This window comes from Lonchura striata, chromosome 3 (genome assembly GCF_050655825.1).
Source record: "Lonchura striata isolate lonStrDom1 chromosome 3, ASM5065582v1, whole genome shotgun sequence".
Classification (NCBI taxonomy): domain Eukaryota; kingdom Metazoa; phylum Chordata; class Aves; order Passeriformes; family Estrildidae; genus Lonchura; species Lonchura striata.
The window spans coordinates 108,278,123-108,295,883 of record NC_140705.1 but is presented as its reverse complement, the minus strand read 5'-3'; the positions used below and the strand labels follow the sequence as shown (position 1 = coordinate 108,295,883).

Sequence of the window (17,761 nt, the reverse complement as noted above, 5' to 3'; positions counted from 1 at the left end):
ATGCAGCTGACCTGAACCCCAAATTGTTCAAGCCTACCACCTAGCATGTTAAACTCATAATGCCAGCTTTCATTTACTGCTATATTGAGCACTGCATATCATGGGGTTCTGGGAGCTGCTGTGAGTTCACTCTGCTAAAGGAAAGAGTTTGTGCCTACTTGAACCTCCAAGTGGCACCTACTGCCACAGCTTTGCTGAGGTTCACCCCTTACTGGGCAGCTCGTAGAGGTGGAGCTGGTTTATTGCTGGTCTCACTACTCAAGCAGAGTCTTGAAGCTGCCTCGTGATGTAGGGTTCTGTAATAGTTTTTCGCTTCTCAAGTATGGAGGTGTAACATCAAAAATACGCTGTTATTTTGATCCTTCTTTTAGTCTAAGCAGCTTTTTTTAGTATGTGTGTAGTTGGAGAGCAGCTCTTATGTAGCTGAGCAGTAGATATATCTTATCTGCTTTGTTTCACCAGCTCTATTAAAGCAGGAATGCAGAGAATGAAAAGCATGCAGCTAGCACCTGCAGTATGAAAAATGTGTGCTAAATGAGTGACTTAGCATCACTTATGAGCATGGCAGAAGCACAGGTACAGTCCTTTTCTTTGGAGTAGCATTGAGCTGCCTAAGTCATGGGTCAAGCTTTATCATTGTACTGTTTTCTGAGTTATTTATAACTCATATTCATGCCCCTTTCGAAACTCAATCAAAGAATGTATTAAGGTGAATCTCCTTCAGTACATAACCTCAAGTTCACTGCTCTTTATGTAGAAATTGATGAGGTTGTTGAAAGGAGTTATGCATGACATTTTAATTGCAGTAAATATCAAGAAAAGGGTTGTGTCATGGTGGTGTAGGAACTACCCAAGCTAGTAAATATCAATTTTTTTGAATTCTTCAGTGCTGTATTACAGTTTAGGCTAATCTAGTAATTATTTTTCTTATTTAATGTAGATGCATTTCCTGTTGCAATTTTGTGCCTTTTCCTCCAGGACTGGTGCCCATTTCATTCTTTTAAATGAAATTCAAATTAAATGAAAGGTTTTATTTTTGTTTTGAGTGTGTTGGGAATTTTAACTGGCAGACCTCTGCTATTTTCTGCACCCCATACTTACACGTGCTCCTGATGGCTGTGAAAGGAAGGTGGGAGTGCGGACAAGAGAAACCCACACTGTGCTCTACTCGTCACATGCTCAGTGAATTTGTGATTTGGAGCCCACTGTAGAGAATTCCTACCCCAGACTGGCCAGTGGCTTCTTGCTCATGAGACTTCATCCCCTGCAATTAATCTTCATGGCATCCTTGCTTCCAGCTAAAGCCAAGAAAATTTACAGACTATCTGCACTTAAAACTGTCATGTTAAATGCCTGGAGGTGGTGACATCACTGAGCCAGAAATGTGGCTTTGCAAGATTTGTTCATCTAATGCTTTTCTCCAGTTCTGCATTCACAGTTTTTTAAGAAATGAAAAATTCTTGAACAGAATTGTTTATAAGGATTACCATGCTGGTTTTACTTTGCTGTGTGAATTTTAAATTAGTCGTAACACATAGTAAGGCAGTCTTTTTTTCTAATGTCTCCTACCTCACAAATCTTCTTTATGCAAAAGTTCAATTATTTCATATTGTCATAAAGAATGATGGGAAGGTAGACAAGTGAAGCTAGAAACATTTATTTTTATTTTTAAATTTTTTTCTTGAACAGTGGGTGGGCTTTTTTGGAAGCTCAGATGCATATGACCTCCTCTTGAGCTATATGAACTCTGAAGTATGTGTACTAGTGAAATACTAGAACCCAAATTTCTTTTAATTGCATATCTTATGACACTGGCAAGATGAGATCTCAGTGCCAAGCTGTGATGAAGTCTTATATTTTCAGTTAATTTTCATCTCTCCATTTAAATGTGCAATACTGCATTTCTCTTAGCCAGAATTTGGGTAGTTGGAATGGTTCCTATTGAACTGTGTATTCTTCCTTCTAAGAGTTGGCAGTGGTGAGGAGAAGAGAGGGAGTAAATGCTACTAATTTTTAAAAGCTCTGGTATTTTGAAAGTTGTGACCTTTTGTAGTTTGCAATTGACTTTGAATAGGCAAAACACACCCATCTAAATATGGTACTTTTTATTAAAACAAGATCACTTTCCTACCTCGGTGTTTTGAGCCAACCCTCAATAGTGTTTGAATTGTCAATTGAGATACAAAGAAATAATGTATTTCATGTTTCATTGCTTGCAGAGGAGGAAGAAGCTGCACCTCAGGAATTTGACTTCATCCCCCAAAACATCTGATGCTTATCTTGCTTATGAATTTTTTGTAAAAATTATATGGATATATACATGAAATATATGTAATGCAGCTGTCAAAATCTGTGTTAAAAAATGGGTGTTGTATGTGATTATTTTATTTTTTATTTATAAGCACATATATAAAAGTGCAAACAACATTTCCATTTGTTGCTTTTCAGGGGATATAATTTTTAATGCTCACTATCCTGACCTACCACCAGATTTTATCTTTGGAGAGGATGCTGAGTTTTTGCCAGATCCTTCTGCCTTGCATGTAAGTACTTTACTGTTTGAGAACCTTACACCTTGCAGAGAGACTTTGCTGTTTTAGAATAGCTTCAGGAACAGGAATTTTATAACAATGCAAACTAAAAAAGATACACACCTTTTATCTCACTGATATTTTGAGTGTAAACACATTGCTTTCTAAAGTAATTTAAAGTTTAATCCATAAATGGGGGGGAAGGAGGAGGGGGCACAAAGTTTAAAAATTTGAATCAAGACAATATTGCCATTTACTTTACCTTTAGTTACTTAGAATATCTGTAAAAATATGTCTGTTTAATATATGACCATCTTAAATTATCTGTCTCAGGAAAAAAGTTCATAAACTGTATGTTTAAAAGCATTTATCTCTAAAATAAAGAAGTGTAATTTGGTGTCACACTGATTTTTGTTTTTTGTTGAGGAAGTATATATCTAGTTAATATGCTATGGGAACCACTGTATTAAAGAAAGCTATCTGCTCATGTGTGTTAGGGTTATCTAGACAAAGAAATGACTTTCTAAAAGGTGAAAGGAACAAAAATTAATGAGAAAATACCTTTAGACAGCCTTATTACTAGAGAAGGAGAAACACCACAACCTGAAACCAAGCATTTTGTTCACTAGTCACAGGTAGCCTCAAGTAGTAAAGCCTTGTTTGAAGAAGCTATCAGTGCTTGTGCTTTTACAATACTGCTCCATCTCAAAACTTACTAGTAGTTACTAAAGAGACAGTGCAGAGCCCTCCCCTGCAGCTCCTCTTGTGCTTTGTGAGCAGATCTCCAGAGGTCCCCAAAGGAAGTCGGTCACAGCTGTCATGCTGTGGTACAGGTGTCATGATGGAGGTTGAACATGTCCTTGATGTGTGACACAACAAGTGCTGGGTTTGGGTTTTACCTTTCACTTTACAGTAAGTTATACACAAAGATCAAAAGAATTGGTTTTAGGAATTCTTTTTAACATACCTAATAGAACTTTTAAAAGGTGAATGTCACATTTCGTTTTTTCTCCTGGTCACTTTGCTGTTAAGCTTGCAAACTGCTTTACATAGGAGGCATGGTGCTGATGAACAGCTATTTCATTACACTAGTTTATAAAAAAGGTTTTTCTTTCTATGGCAGTTCTGGAATTGTTTTCACACTTGTTTATGTACCAATTCTATTTTCCTCTTTTTCTTATTTGTTTCACAACCTTCACATTCTTACAACCTCGTGAGAAGTGTTCACATTAGCAACTACTTTTTATAGTTGATATTAAAAGAAGAGAAACACCTTTTAATGTACTGGAAAACATAAATTAATAACAAATTGCAAATGAGATATTAAATAATTTGGGACATCTTGCAGAAATGCTGTTCAGATGGAGAAGCTTGCTGAGAGTGGTACGGTGCCATATTTCTCATGTGAAAAGAAGTCATTAACAGTTGTGATCTACTGGAAAACCTGCAAAGATAAAAACATCCTTATTTTTCTTTCTTTCTTACATTGTTCATTAATGATGCTTTTTCTGGGAGTGTTGCATTTCTTCTGCCTAAGCACAGAAAAAACTTCTTGTCTTTTTTGTTGGAAAGCAACTCAGAAGAGCCATTTGCTTCTTCTTATATAATGAGATATTAACCAGACTATTTGAAAGTAATTAGAACTAACCAAAGAAGAAATCTGCAAGCCAACAGTGTTTCTTTGGCCATTATGCCTTGCTGAAGCATTCACTATGTAAATGTAGCCTTCAGTTTGTCCTGATGGTATTGGAGGATGTTATTTCCACCTTGCAGCTGTGGTCTACATCGTGTACCTTTAGTTTTGCATTCACTGTTTAAAGTTCCATATGGTTTGTAGATATTTTCTTCAGAATGTTGTATCAACAATAACTTGCTTATTCTGCTAAGTCTTTGAATAGCTCCCTTCTTTCTACAAATGTGAGAGCTGTTTAATGAAGATAATTTTAATTGAATTCTAAGATATTAGCAGACTTCTTAAATGTGTTAACATAGCTGTCTACTGACTAGAAGTAAAATACAGATTAGCACATTGACCATAATTCAGTGCTCTTAATCTTGAGCAGCCTTCAAATACTTCTGATGCAACAGTTCCTGGCAATCCAAACAGAATCTACCATGCACAGAATGTAGATGTAGATGTTATTCAAGGAGGAGCACATTCTCTAAATAATATGTGCCATTGCATATGTGGGAATTCAGACATTGAGCCTGCATGCACTGGTCTCATCTGTCTGAGTGTCTTGTTTTTTAAGAAGTCGCCACATGTTGTTAGATGGCTTGAGTCAGGCATTATGCTTAGCATGAAAGGAGAACCAGGTACTCCAGATTCCTCAAGCTCATGTGGCTCTAATGGAGGCTGTCAGTAGGCATCCCCCAAGACATTTGAATGGCTGTGATGCAGATCGTTTCAGTCACTCTTCAGTTTCCATGGCCATGGGCAAAGCTTCCAGTTAGGTTTTCATTTGAGCATGGTAATAGGCATTCAGTTAAGCAGCCATTAGCTAGGCAGCTAAAGCAAGATTCCAGAAATACTGCATTCTAAAAAGTGAATGCTCTAGAGGAATAGTTCATGTTTTGTGTTGTTTGTTTTTTTTTTTTCCCCAGAGAATTCCTTAATGATTAGACCAGTATTTCAGCAGTAGAGAAATGTGTTGAGCACTCTTGTTTTATAAGCAGGGCTAATGCTTTCTTGAATGGATACTGCAATTGCAGAATCAAATTGAAAATGCTCATTGAAATTTAGCTTTGCTTTTGTGTCTTGCACAAACATTAAAGTCACTTGGATTTGAAACTCAACTTGAGTCTCAAGTTCAGCACTGCAAAGGCTGTGCTTCATTACATATCTTAGCAATAGTGGTTACTCTGCTGGACTCAGGGTCTACTTGTTTGCGTGCTGATCTTGTTGATGATGTCGGCATTGTGGAGCACTTCAACAGTGGGGCAAGTGCTCCTTTTGGTTTGTTGTACAGTTTTAATTACAGTCAGGAGGCTAAATTCTTTAGGTTGGTGGTTCTGTTCATGCTCAAATAGTTATTAAAAAGAAACATTTTTACATTTTACTGTCATTAAGAGTGTTTTCCTATCAAATGCATTTAATACTTGCATGTATAGTATGCATAAATAAAATCAGCTTCTCAGAATGTAAATAGAAAAGTTCTTTCCTCTCTAGTGTTTATTCACTTTGGATGACAAGTATTAGAAATGTATTTTAAAAACAACCTATGATTCACTCCGTTCTGATTAAAAATTCAGTTGGCACACAACAAGATTAGTGATTGTGTACGGATGAGATTAATTTGGAGCTCATTACAATGACGCCAGTTTGAGTAACAAGAATTGTTTGTTATGTTAGCCTAGTTGATTGTTAATGTGAGCCAATTAATAGCTGAAGTGCTTATTTAAAATGTTAACCCTATTTTTCCAATGATATTGAATTATCTTCTGTTTGGCAAGAGGATACAATAGAAGTATAAGCAAGGTAACTGTCAGTTCAAGGAAATGGGTATCTTGGTATTCTACTTCAGGTCTCCAGCTAGTCTTGCCAGAATTATTCTGCCCACCCATTGCTATCAAAAAGGCTTCAATAGCCTTAGTGGGAATGGAGGTAAGAAGACATGAGCATTTCCTGAAGCTTATTAAGTGCTGAATGTGTCCTTGTGGGCTAGTATATAGCATATTCCTTGTGGGAATACTTAGTGCTGCATTTGCATGGGAGAAAGATACAGTCATCAGAGACCTTCAGAGAGTATGCCACTGCAGTTCTCATGCCCATACCTAGCTTTGGGAGGATTGTTTTTGTGTAATTATTGATACGGGCTACAGATTCCAGTCACTGTGGAGTTAATTCAGCTCATTGTGCTTCTCAAGTGTATTGGCTGTCACACTCTATATCTTGTGTAGACCAATGTTTGTTTTTAAGTTCTTCTATTTGTGCTTATTAGACTCATTTGGCTATATGAGGACTATTGTGAAGGTTGTATTTTTTTTCTGTGTCTTAATCATTATTTCTCTTGGTTGCTGAGTTAGCTTTTCATGGGTAGTGAGGAGATCCTTTAAATACTCCCCTCTTTCACTAATTTTTATTTATTTACTCAGGTGCATGAGGTACATGTTTAATAGTGTCAGTTGTCCCCCTGCTCATAGTAGCTCCAAAAAAGCTCAAGCGCCCCTTATATTAACTAATGCTGTTGGAACTGTTTTAAAAAGTCTGTCAGTTGTATTGTTAGCAAGGATTCAGCTGTTATGTGTTCTAGTGTGAGAGCCCCCCATAAGGGCAATGAGCTCACTGGTTTTGGAGTGTGATTTTAAAATATAAAGCCACAGCAGTGGGTTCTGCTTGTCTGAGAAATGCATGGGTGAGTTCAAACCTGTTTAGCTCTTTTGTGTGCTCTATTTCAAATGGCAGCAGCAGATTTCATTTTTGGACCCCCTAACCTGCTTCTCTTGTAATGAAAGACTTAAATTACTTCCGCTTCAGTTGAACTTGGGTAATTTAAGTGAGACAGAATGCAGAATTGGATCCTTCAATTTATTAGGTTTTTCCCTTGTTTTGAACTACTTTATATTCCCATTTATCATGTTCATTTTGCAGCCATGTCTTGACTTTATATGTCAATATATGTTTTGATTATTTATAATCTCATATTATTTAATGTTTAATTTTCTGAAACAAACATTAATTTTGAAAACTTCTTATTCCTGTCCCTCTCTATTGATCCTACCTATTTGTATATATGGGGAATGCAGGTATGCATGCACACATGTATGTATATGTGTATACATATATGCATCATATATGCATATATATATATATATGCACTGCAGCCTTGCTGAAGCTTGTCTGGTATTGATAGGCAATGGAAAAAAAAAATCTCATTTTATACCATCAGAGAAGTAATTCATTCAGGAACTTTCCCAAGGACTTTTTGACTGGTGTTGTTGGCACTTATAGTATACAATTTTGTTCACATTTTGAATAGTGGCATACCAGTGCAGCATTCCTTTTAAAGTCAGGTCTGAAAGAATATAATTTTGAATGTATTTTGATCTGATTTTGGTGTCCAAACTCCACACTGTTCCTCAGGGAATCACAAAATCACAGAATAGTTAGGGTTGGAAGGGCCCTCTGGAGATGATCTGATTCAGCCCCTCTGCCAAGTTGAATAAGTACTGGATCTAAAATGAGAAATCCCCAAAAGAGAATTCTGGCTGGGAATCCTCTCCTGGTGTAGCCTGGCCAGCTTGACTGCAGCATGTGTGAGGCCAGCATTCAGGAGGTCTTTCTGAGAAGTCACACGGTGCTGAGAGCGTGTCAGGATTATCTGTGCAGACGTGTGGTAAACATGGTGGCTATACAGTCCAGCAGAAGGAGTTCAAGAGCATGGCAGAAAAGGTTTTCCTGTCATCTTTCCATCTTTGAGTCTTTCAAAATCTTTCTATACTGGGAAATTATTCCTTTTTCTCCTTGTTTTTAGTCTTCTTAATTTGTCTTGCAGCCTTTCGTTTTTGTCCTTTTTGTCTAGAGTTGTTAATATTTATAGGGCTGAGAGATGGTTAGCTACATTGTACTACTTTATCCTCTTCTATTTCTGTGAAGTCATTGCATGTGTTTACCTCACTTTCTTTTTGCCAGACTTCAGCATTTCCTAGCACAGTTTATAAAACATGGCTTTCTGTCTCAAAGCATAACTAGAAGAGAATATGCTGAGGTTAAAAGTTGTGTTTTGCTAGATTGCAGCATTTTGGCTCAACTTTTAACCTAGTGAATCCAGAATTTTTTTTAAAAAAAGAAAAATCTACCGTTTGATAACTCTCCTTTAATTTCAAGGGAGCAAAATATCTGTTAAGCAAGGTAGTTTTGCCTTTCTTGCTTAAATCCTGCTGGTACAGAAAGCAAAATTAATTCCATTCATTTTGTAAAGGGCTCCAGGGGGAAAAATTTCCTTTCATTTTCTGGCACAAGCTTCTCTGATAATGCAGTTTCTCCCTAGAATATGAAAAATCCAGAGTATTAGCTTTTAAAATATAGTATTTCAGCCCAGGAAAGACTAGTTTTTGGAGAGCATTAGGAATGTGCATGGACATTTGACTGAATGATGGCAAAATGGGGGAAAATATTTTTCTGACATACTAAATAAAGTGCATGTGGTGAAGGACTTAATCATTGTGCAGTAGTAAAACAGGGAGAAAACATTTTATGGTTTTCCATTCATAGCATTGTTTTAGGAAAAAAATATTTTTTGTTTGTCATATGACTTTGCCATATTTTTCATGGTCATAGGTTTATAGATGGGCCAGAAGTTGGGACCAGAATAACAGGATGCCTAAATCTTAATGTAAAATGCTGAAAAAGATGTTTAGGCTTGCATGTCTTTCCTTGGTATGGGTGGTATAACAAATTCCAGCAAATCATTCACTTTCGAGCCACAGCTCATACCAAATATATAAAGTTGGATATCCCAAGCCAGACATATGAAAGCAGAACATCTTTTAGGTGAAAGTTTGGGAGTACAATGATAATGTGTTGGCATTTATAAATCTTTAATGTAAACCAGAAAAGTGGTAAGGTACTTTTGACTATTTTTGCTTCAGTTTATTAGTATATAATCATACTTCTCTTGAGCAGTGTTTTGTTAAAAATGGTGAAAAAAGCATTATCAGAAAAACTAGTGAAAAATTGAGGGATTCTGGCCCTTATGTGTGGTGTTACTGTCAAAATGCACTCTGCTTCCTTACAAGAACCCTATAAACAGTAAGAAATGGCATGTCTTGAGGGCAACAGCTTGTTAGCTTTGTAGAAACATGTTTACAAGGGGCTTGGGTAGGGACGGGGATTTTTTTGAGAGAAAAGACTTATTCTAGGAGAATCTTCCTGAATTGAGAATACATTTAAACTCTGTGTAGTATGCCCATTGAATTCATGTTGATGTGCTACTATAATTCATTTTTCTGTAGAGGAAGTTGGTCATTGCTTATGAAAATTCAAGTAGAAAAAACTTTTAAATTAACTGATTACAGAAGAACAGTTAGAAATGGTCATTCTGTCTAATAATGTAGTTTTGTATTTGATTTAATTCTGGCTTGTGAATTGTGTTATAATTTATAATTGCACTTTTCCCCAGTGAAATTAGTTTAAGTTTGGTACCCTGAAGGTTCTTTCCTTCAAAAGATATTGTTGGGACAAAGAAATAAATGTCTTTGCACTCAGGGTGATTTTCAAAAGATCTATTCATTTCTCCAAATGGAGGAGGGCTGAAGATACATTTTCTTTCCTTTTTACCAGTTTAAATATCAGCCTATATTTGTTTCAAAACCTCTCTTTGTTTTACTCATTCTTTACATTCTTTTACATCTTTGTTTCCTTGCTATCTTCTATTTCAGTTCCTCAGGCATATCTGCTCCTTTTTAGAGATAACTACAGAAATATAATTCAAATTTAGTCAACATCTTGAGTCTTTTGTTTGCAGTATAAGTGTTCATACAGTTTTACATGAACTCTGCCCTATGCCCATCTTCTCAGAGATGCAGCTTTTACTTTCATAAAGGAACCAAAAGAATGTTTTCATGCTGGTTTTTTTTGGGTTTTTTTTTTTTTTTTTTTTTTTTTGTTTTTTTGAGAAGAAATAACTAATTCGCAATAATTTTTATGGTATGGTAGACAAATAATTTTTATTTCTAATATCTTATGATTTACACAATGGTATTTTGTAAGTGGTTTTTTTTAGGGACTGTATATTCAAGGACTTATAAACCCTCTTGTAGTACAGGTGTGAAAATAAAGATGGCAATACTTCTCTCACAACAGTGAGATCCACTGTGTTATACATTGATTTTAATTTGTGGGATTTTGGAAGGGGAAAAATGCTTAGAAGAAAACAGTTCTGCATGTGCAGATAAATGCTCAAGGGAGGTTAGTGGATGCTATCCAAAACATTAGCTGTAAAGGTTCTGCCTTTTTGCTGTAGCTAAAATTACTTGAATTGACAGGAAAGGAAAAAACCACAAGAGCTGATAAGAGTGAAAGGCTTGTTATTTGACAGGGACTCTTGAGGTGAAGCAGTAACAGTGGTCTGTTCTCTGAGGGTCTGAGGAATTAGGTCTGTTCACACTGCCATCAAGGCATGGTGAGTCTTTAGGTAAAAGATGCATGTGCCTATGTCTTGTGGGGAATTTGTCTTGTCTTCATGCTTTGTTCCTTTTACCTATTATGTCTAATTAAATATGTACACCTGGTAGTCAACTCCCAGGGGAAGAAAGTGCAGTGTGCTCACATGGAAAACTAATGATTAGTGCATTGTATTCACTAACCCAGAATTGAATACATGCTGAAGGAGTTAAGAAATGCCCTCTTGGATCAGGTGAAGGTATCATCTGCTTTGAGGGAGGTGTGCTGAGAGGTCTGTAAAGAAACAAAACTTGCTCTCATCCCTAGCAAAGTAGGACAAGAAATGCTTATGCGTGTCAAATCTTCAGGAGATTAATTAGATAGTAGGCAGTTGTAGCTTTTAAGGGTCTGATTATCTTTTAAGAGAGGTCTGTGGGAGAAACAGACTCTTTCAGGAAGAGTACACAACATAAAAATATTCTCCTGAGTTCAGCTTCACAGATTCTGCATTTCCTGAATACCCTTAACTTAACAAAATCAGCTGTCTCTTCACTGCTCCTTCAGCAGGAAATAGAAAAAATTTGTGGTAACCTTTGGAAGCTGAGTTTGCTCCTTTTTTGGGTGAATGATACTTGAGGGGCAGTTTTGCAGTTATTCTAGATGAATGCAGAAGAAAACATGTTCTCCATTTGTCAGATTTGCTGGGATCTGTTATAGAGCTGCTTTGGGTATTGCATCATTTATCAAGAATCACGCTGTGTAGCCAGTGGAAGAAAAAAGGGAAAATAATTTCATGCACGATATAAGATGCTCTTCTGAAAGCAGAATTAATTTCTTATGTTGTTTTCCTGCTCTGTATTTTCTTGCTAATTCAAGGCCCTCAGGTATTTGGGATTTCGCCTAAGTGTTTATAATTCTAATTTCTGTATCCAGTTTTCATAGCCTCTTGCCAAAAATAAAATTAAAATAAATACGGACAATCCAAAGCTTTGCTTCGTGCAAACTTTTTTATCTGGTATTCACAGCAGCCGAGCACACAAGGTCTGTACATTCTTTGGTTGTATTTGCAATGACAGGATTGCTCCAGAGTTGAACTGTTGCTATGAAATGTTAAGTTTTGATGTTTGCTTGGGCCTAAAAATGATCATTTCAAGAAGATCACTCCAGAAAGTTGTTCCAGTGGTGCTTTGGGGGAGAGGGATATGAAGAACCTGTGAAAACAAGATGACAAGTAGATGGCATGTAGGTTTACAGTGATTGATTGGAAGCTGCAGCCTGTAGGATGTTTAAGTGCTGGCTGCTAAGATACTGAAGCTTTTGAAGTTGTTATAACACTCCAGCCCTGCAAATACTGTGAAAAATATCTGTTGATAGAAAGATGTGAGCATATGGTAGATAATTATCCTGTGCCTTTTTCTGTGAGCAATTTCCCTGTGGTGGCCTGTGCAGAGTAGAGCAAAGTGGGGACTGCAAGCAGATATTGTCAGATTCTAGGCTAGTGCTGTAACCACTGGACCAGTCTCTTCTCTGTATTTATGTGGAGGATAAGTGCTAATATCACACTGTGATCTTTCTCATTTTGGGTAAAAACTTATATTGGTATTGATTTTAAGCCACTGTGGGATGCAAGTTGTGTGCGTGTGGTGTGCATGGATATAAACAAAATGCAAATCTGTACTTAACATTATTCTTTATGATAATTCTGGATGAAAGATGCTATAGAAATGCATTAGCGCTGTTACGGACTTGGGAGGTTTTGTTTACTGACATTTTCTCATGAAAGTTAATTTCTTGCTTAGAAATATAGAAGTACACTAACTTAAAATAAGATCTTGCTGTTATTTCCTGTAGTATAGCCAGGAAAAACAGTTGCAATCTGTCTTCTTTAAAATCACATTCCTGGAAGATATTCTGGCAACCTGGGTATTTAAACACATTTCAAAGAAAAACAACTTCAAATCAATTAGAAATTGTTACCGTATTTCATTTCTGATAGTGTAGAATTATAGTTTACTGCAGACATTGCTTGGAGTTATGAAATAAGCAATAACCTGGGAAGGAGCCTATGAATTAGCAGCATTATGGAACATGATGCCCATTGTACTGTGAAAAAAAAAAATGGATAATAGGTAATCATGGGCACTGAGTAGTTTGCATAGGTTCTTTATTAGCTTTCTTGGAAGGATAAAGGAAAGATTACAAAGCACAGAATGTTCCAGAACAAAATTTAAATGTGGTTTCTTTGCCAGAAGTTGAATAGTATGGCTTCTTTGGAAAGCTAAACTCTGCATGTCTTTGCTAATAGCGCTGAGAAGTTACTTTGTAGGGGGTTTTTCACTTGCCTCACCTGTAAGATCTCACTAGAACTGATAGTGTCAGGCTGCAAATTTTCCTTGTCTCTTTTGGAAATCCAGTTGGTGTCATTGCTACTCATTTAAATTAGTTACTGTTGAAATGGCTTAAATTGCACTCTGTGGGTGGCCTTATAACAGCTCTACTCTGCCTTTTATACCAACTTCAAGTGAATTCATTTTCTCAACTCTGGTCATGTCTGAATGTCAAAAAAACCTTTCCCTATCAAACTGTTCGCTTACTATGCAGCCAACTTCTGTCAGCAGACAGGATCGGGAGCCAGGGAATTCACAAATTGAATGTGCAGCCTGACAAAATCTCTGGGGTTATACTTCTTAGTGAAAATCAATGCTCCTTGGTGAGATTGTTTAACTTAATATCTGGCAGATTGTCAGAAAAGATCTCTTGAATCACTTGGATTTCTCTAATGTAGACATAGTTTGATGCACGCCTATGGTCTGTTAATCCGTATATAATATTCGAATACTATTTTTCCATCCCTATTGCCACACAACATGAGCTAGAGGGCAAAATTTAGTGAATGTACATGCTATTGGTTAATAATTTAAAGGTTTAGATAACTGTTTTCTTAAAGACCTTGTCATGAAACCTTGTTCTATAATGAAAAAAGTCAGCAAGGAAAACTTCTGCTGTGAAGGAGCATTTAATTTCTTTATATTGAATTGCTTACTTATGGATAGGTAAATGGTTATTGGCCATATTTTGTATGACAGTAGCTACAGCTCTGTGGGCAGTGATGCTTCTGGAGTCTAGTCTCTGTCATATGGAAGTTCTCATTCTATTACTTTTCCTGCAGGCCATTTTGAATTTATTCCTGAAGATCATTTTTCATTCATTCCCTAACTGGAAAAATGGGGGTTACCCAATTGTCACAGATGACATTAGCAGATTTTTGTGCCACAAGAATATACAGTCATTTTTGATGTATCTAAACCTGCTACTAAACCTTCTCTGCTTCTTAAGATGAGGCAACAATTGATCTTTTTAGAAAATGAAAGTTGTACAAGTTGCAATATGGCAAAACAAAACAAAACAAAAAAAAAGCTGAAATTAAATCCTGAAAGGTTGAAATTAAGATCTGATGCATGAAGTTGATCACAGTATTAGTGGAGATCATGAAGAGACATGCAAGCAGTGTCTAGACAGAAAAGCATTATTCATTTGAGCCTCCATCTGTGTGCTCAGAAATAACAGGTAAGTTCTTCAGTGATACGCTGAAAAAATGATAACATTAATGATGGTCCTAACCAATCTGAGTTGTGCATGTAGGCCATCATGTGAGATCAGCATGAATGCAGAACTAGTTGCAGATGCAGTTTGGGTTGATTCACACTGGTATATTGTTGTACAGTGAGCCACTTTCAGTCTAACTGGCTAACTATTGAGTAACTTACGGACTTTGCACTGCAGAGTTCATTTAAAGATATCTATTGGCAAACAAGGCAAGGGATTGTATCCAAGTCTGGATTTATTTATTTTAAATGCATTAATGATTGTTCTGTTAAATTTTATTAACTGTCTGCCTGCAGAAATCTAATTTCAAATTAGGCAGGATTTATTGAGTGGAATATGTAACTTAGTCTGTCAATACCCCAGTCACTGTGATCTTTTTTTTTCTCTATTTTATTCACAACTCAAGAGGAAAAAACCCATCTTTCCAGCATGCATGTGATTTTGGTAAAATGATAATGTATAGATTTGTGAGCAAGGCAGAAGATTTTGATATAAGCCACAGAAAGCAACAAGTCTTTTTCTACATACATAATTGTCTTGTCATTTTTGTCATCTTCTTGGCTTCAGTGATTTGTCTGTGTTCTTATTCCCAGGATTTTTTAAAAGTTGTAACAACTAAACCTCATAATCTTGAATCAGATTCTAATACTTATACAAGATCGGAGTTTTCAAGCAGAACTTGAAAGCCATGAAGCCATGAAACACAAACACCAGAAACTCTGGTCTTCTGAAGTTTTAGATATTCTTAACTACAATCTCGTAAAAAGCTGGATTTATTAAGCTGGAATGCAGCCTTCAGGCAAACAATCAGAAAATTAAGCATAGAGGTTACTACTGTTTTTGCTCCAAGTTTAAGATTTTGATGATTTCCAAAGTCTAATAGTGAAAACAATACTGCATTGCTAAATAAAATCTTATTTAGAAGGTCCTTTCCCTCTAACGGAAAAGGTCACCTAGCTGCTGCAGGGACACTGCTCTCATCAACTAAAGGGACAAATTGTGTGTCCTCAGAAGAATCTCTGTGATGCTGAAATTGTAGCAATGTACACACTCTAAAAGGGATAAACTTGGCAAATCAAATTCTGCCTCAGATTTCAACAATGTATTTTACAGGTAGTTGCTTACTTTATCTTTGATTTCAAAAACAGAAGGAAGATTAAAGAAGGTGTTGTTTGAAACAGAGAACAATATAGCACATATCTTGACATCCTGTTGAAATTGGATTAAAGTTGTTTAAAAATATTTCAGGTGAATGAACCTAGTGCTTAGGGCAAATAAGTTACACTAAGATATGTAAAAAGAAATTTCATCCATAAACATGGCACTATATTTGATAGTGTTTGTGTAAAAATTTATTACTTTAGATCTCATGGAAAGTACAGCCCTTCTGTAAAGTTAACAAAATGGGTGGAAATGTAGTGGCCAAATGCCAAATAACATGCACTACAATAATATAGTTCTAAAGCTAAAAAAAGTTTTATATAAATCAGAATTTGTGTTTCAGAAAATTTTTGTAGCCCTTGTTTGAATGTTTCTTCTTTCATCAGTGAGAATCCATTATAATTCATCTATGTCCTGAGTGGGTAGTTGAATTGTCCTTCAGGTGACTTGTTTTTATAACCAGTTTGTACTCTGAAACTTGAGTTGCTGAATGAGAAGTGTTTAGTAAGGATCCTACAGTCAAATAATTAATTTTGATACCTGTAGCTTTAAGGCAATACAGAATAAACACTGTTTAGATGCAATGTTCTTGAATTGTTTGAAAAGAGCACTCCTTTAGCTCTGTGCTGCACAAATGACAATGGATTTCCTCTTGCTCTTTTTTTGTTCTGTAGTGTAACGTTATTTAAAAAACAAAAGGTTCAGTTGCATTTAGGTCAGTTATTAAAATACTGTTGGTCATTTCCTTTGACAGAACATTTCTATTGTGTTATACCAATGTCATTAGGAGGAAAGGTTATTCCCACTTGTCTGGCTGATATCAATACATACTGGCATATTACATCCTCTGGCTTTCTGGAAATGTTTTATTTGAGCAGCAGCTTGGGAACAGGAAATTTAAGGTTATATGCAGTCTGGTTTCAGACTGAATGGTAGAAAATGTGTTTCCTAGAAGATGCTGTCTACTTGTCAGATTTTCTCTAGTATTTTGTAGAATTGGATAAGCTTAAATAGGTTCAAGTTGTAAACAAATTTTTACCAGCTGTATGTAGCAGACAAGGAAGAGCAAGGTTTTCAGTCACTCTGTAGTATTTGAGGAACTTATATAAATTGCATTAAAATATCACCAATTGACCAATTCCTCTGGAATGTAGCTTACATTTTCAGATATGGCTGTGATAATATTACCAGTTTGTAAGTGTTCCTAGGAGAGAAAACAGTACTTTTACATTGAGCCGTGGTCAAATGTGAAGTCTATGATACTGGAGTAACTTTTAAAGGTAGAGGTTCAAGAAGAGCATTTTAGCCATGCAGAGCAGCCCTTTCAACCAGAATCAGAGTGAGCAGGAAAATAGGAATACAGTTCAATCCTGTAGCTAGCTGTTCATGCATGTAGAACACAGCAATACATACTTCCCATTGCTTTCACTGACAAATTAGACTGGTATGTTTCAAGTGATGATGCTGAAAATTACAAATTCATTTTGGTATGATCTTAATATATATTAAGTGGGAAAAAAGAATAAAGTTGTGGAAAGAGAAACACTTGAAATATTGAGCCATTTAACACATATACTTAAGTCTGTACAAAACTATTCCATAGGGACATATCTAAAGTCGTCAGAAATAATAAAAGTTATAACCCTTTCTAATGGAAATAGCCATCTTAATTAGAGATAAGGCTACAAGTAAATTTCATTGTAGAGCTGCAGCATGGTGCCTGGTAACTGATTAAGCTTTCTATCTGCCTTTGCTGGGTATCAGGGATATCAGAAGATAAAATTTATACACAAACTCCTTTCAGGCCAGAGCTGTGGATCTCACCTTGCTAAGATCCTGTTTCAGTTTGAGCTTTTTGTAAACCTCTTCATAAAGCTAAAACTAGCTGAGATTGGAAGGAGTCTTTAGATAGAGATCATTAGCCCAGCTGCCCTGCCTGGGCAGGATCAGATAGATCAAGCTGTCCAGGTCCTTGTCCAGTCAGGTTTTGATTATCTCTAAGGACAGAGACTCAACAACTTCTCTGTGCAACTCATTCAGTTGTGTTTATTACTTGTATTTATTACTTTTGGTGTTACACAAAATATGGATTTGTTTATGAAATATCTGCAACTTACAGGAAGAAGTAGCACGGTATCTAACTACATTGAATACAAATATGGAGAAGAAATTTTATGAAGCTACTGTATTATATCATCACTTAGTTGTAAAATACAGATGTCTGTGCTAGTTCTGGGTTTCTTAATGTTAACTGTACAATTCATACAATTTAAAATTCTGTTGCAGCTAGTTTATTGCCAAATATCTGTGTGATATAGGTCTTCTAGTACCTTAATGGGCCCTCAAGAGTGCTGGAAGG

The 17,761-nt window shown here is 36.1% G+C and overlaps 1 protein-coding gene across 4 annotated transcripts in view; it reads left to right on the top strand.

Annotated features, from left to right (window-relative positions):
- Positions 1 to 17,761, top strand: part of BABAM2 (BRISC and BRCA1 A complex member 2) — a 159,432-nt gene that overhangs the window by 29,698 nt on the left and 111,973 nt on the right. For all 4 annotated transcript variants that reach the window (XR_014954520.1, XM_021552247.3, XM_085577208.1 and 1 more), the window contains one exon: positions 2,449 to 2,543. Coding sequence is in view for 3 of the 4 variants with exons in the window: in XM_021552247.3 (XP_021407922.1) it covers positions 2,449 to 2,543 (95 nt within the window). In the remaining variant the exon portion in view is untranslated. The remainder of the gene's footprint in view (positions 1 to 2,448; positions 2,544 to 17,761) is intronic.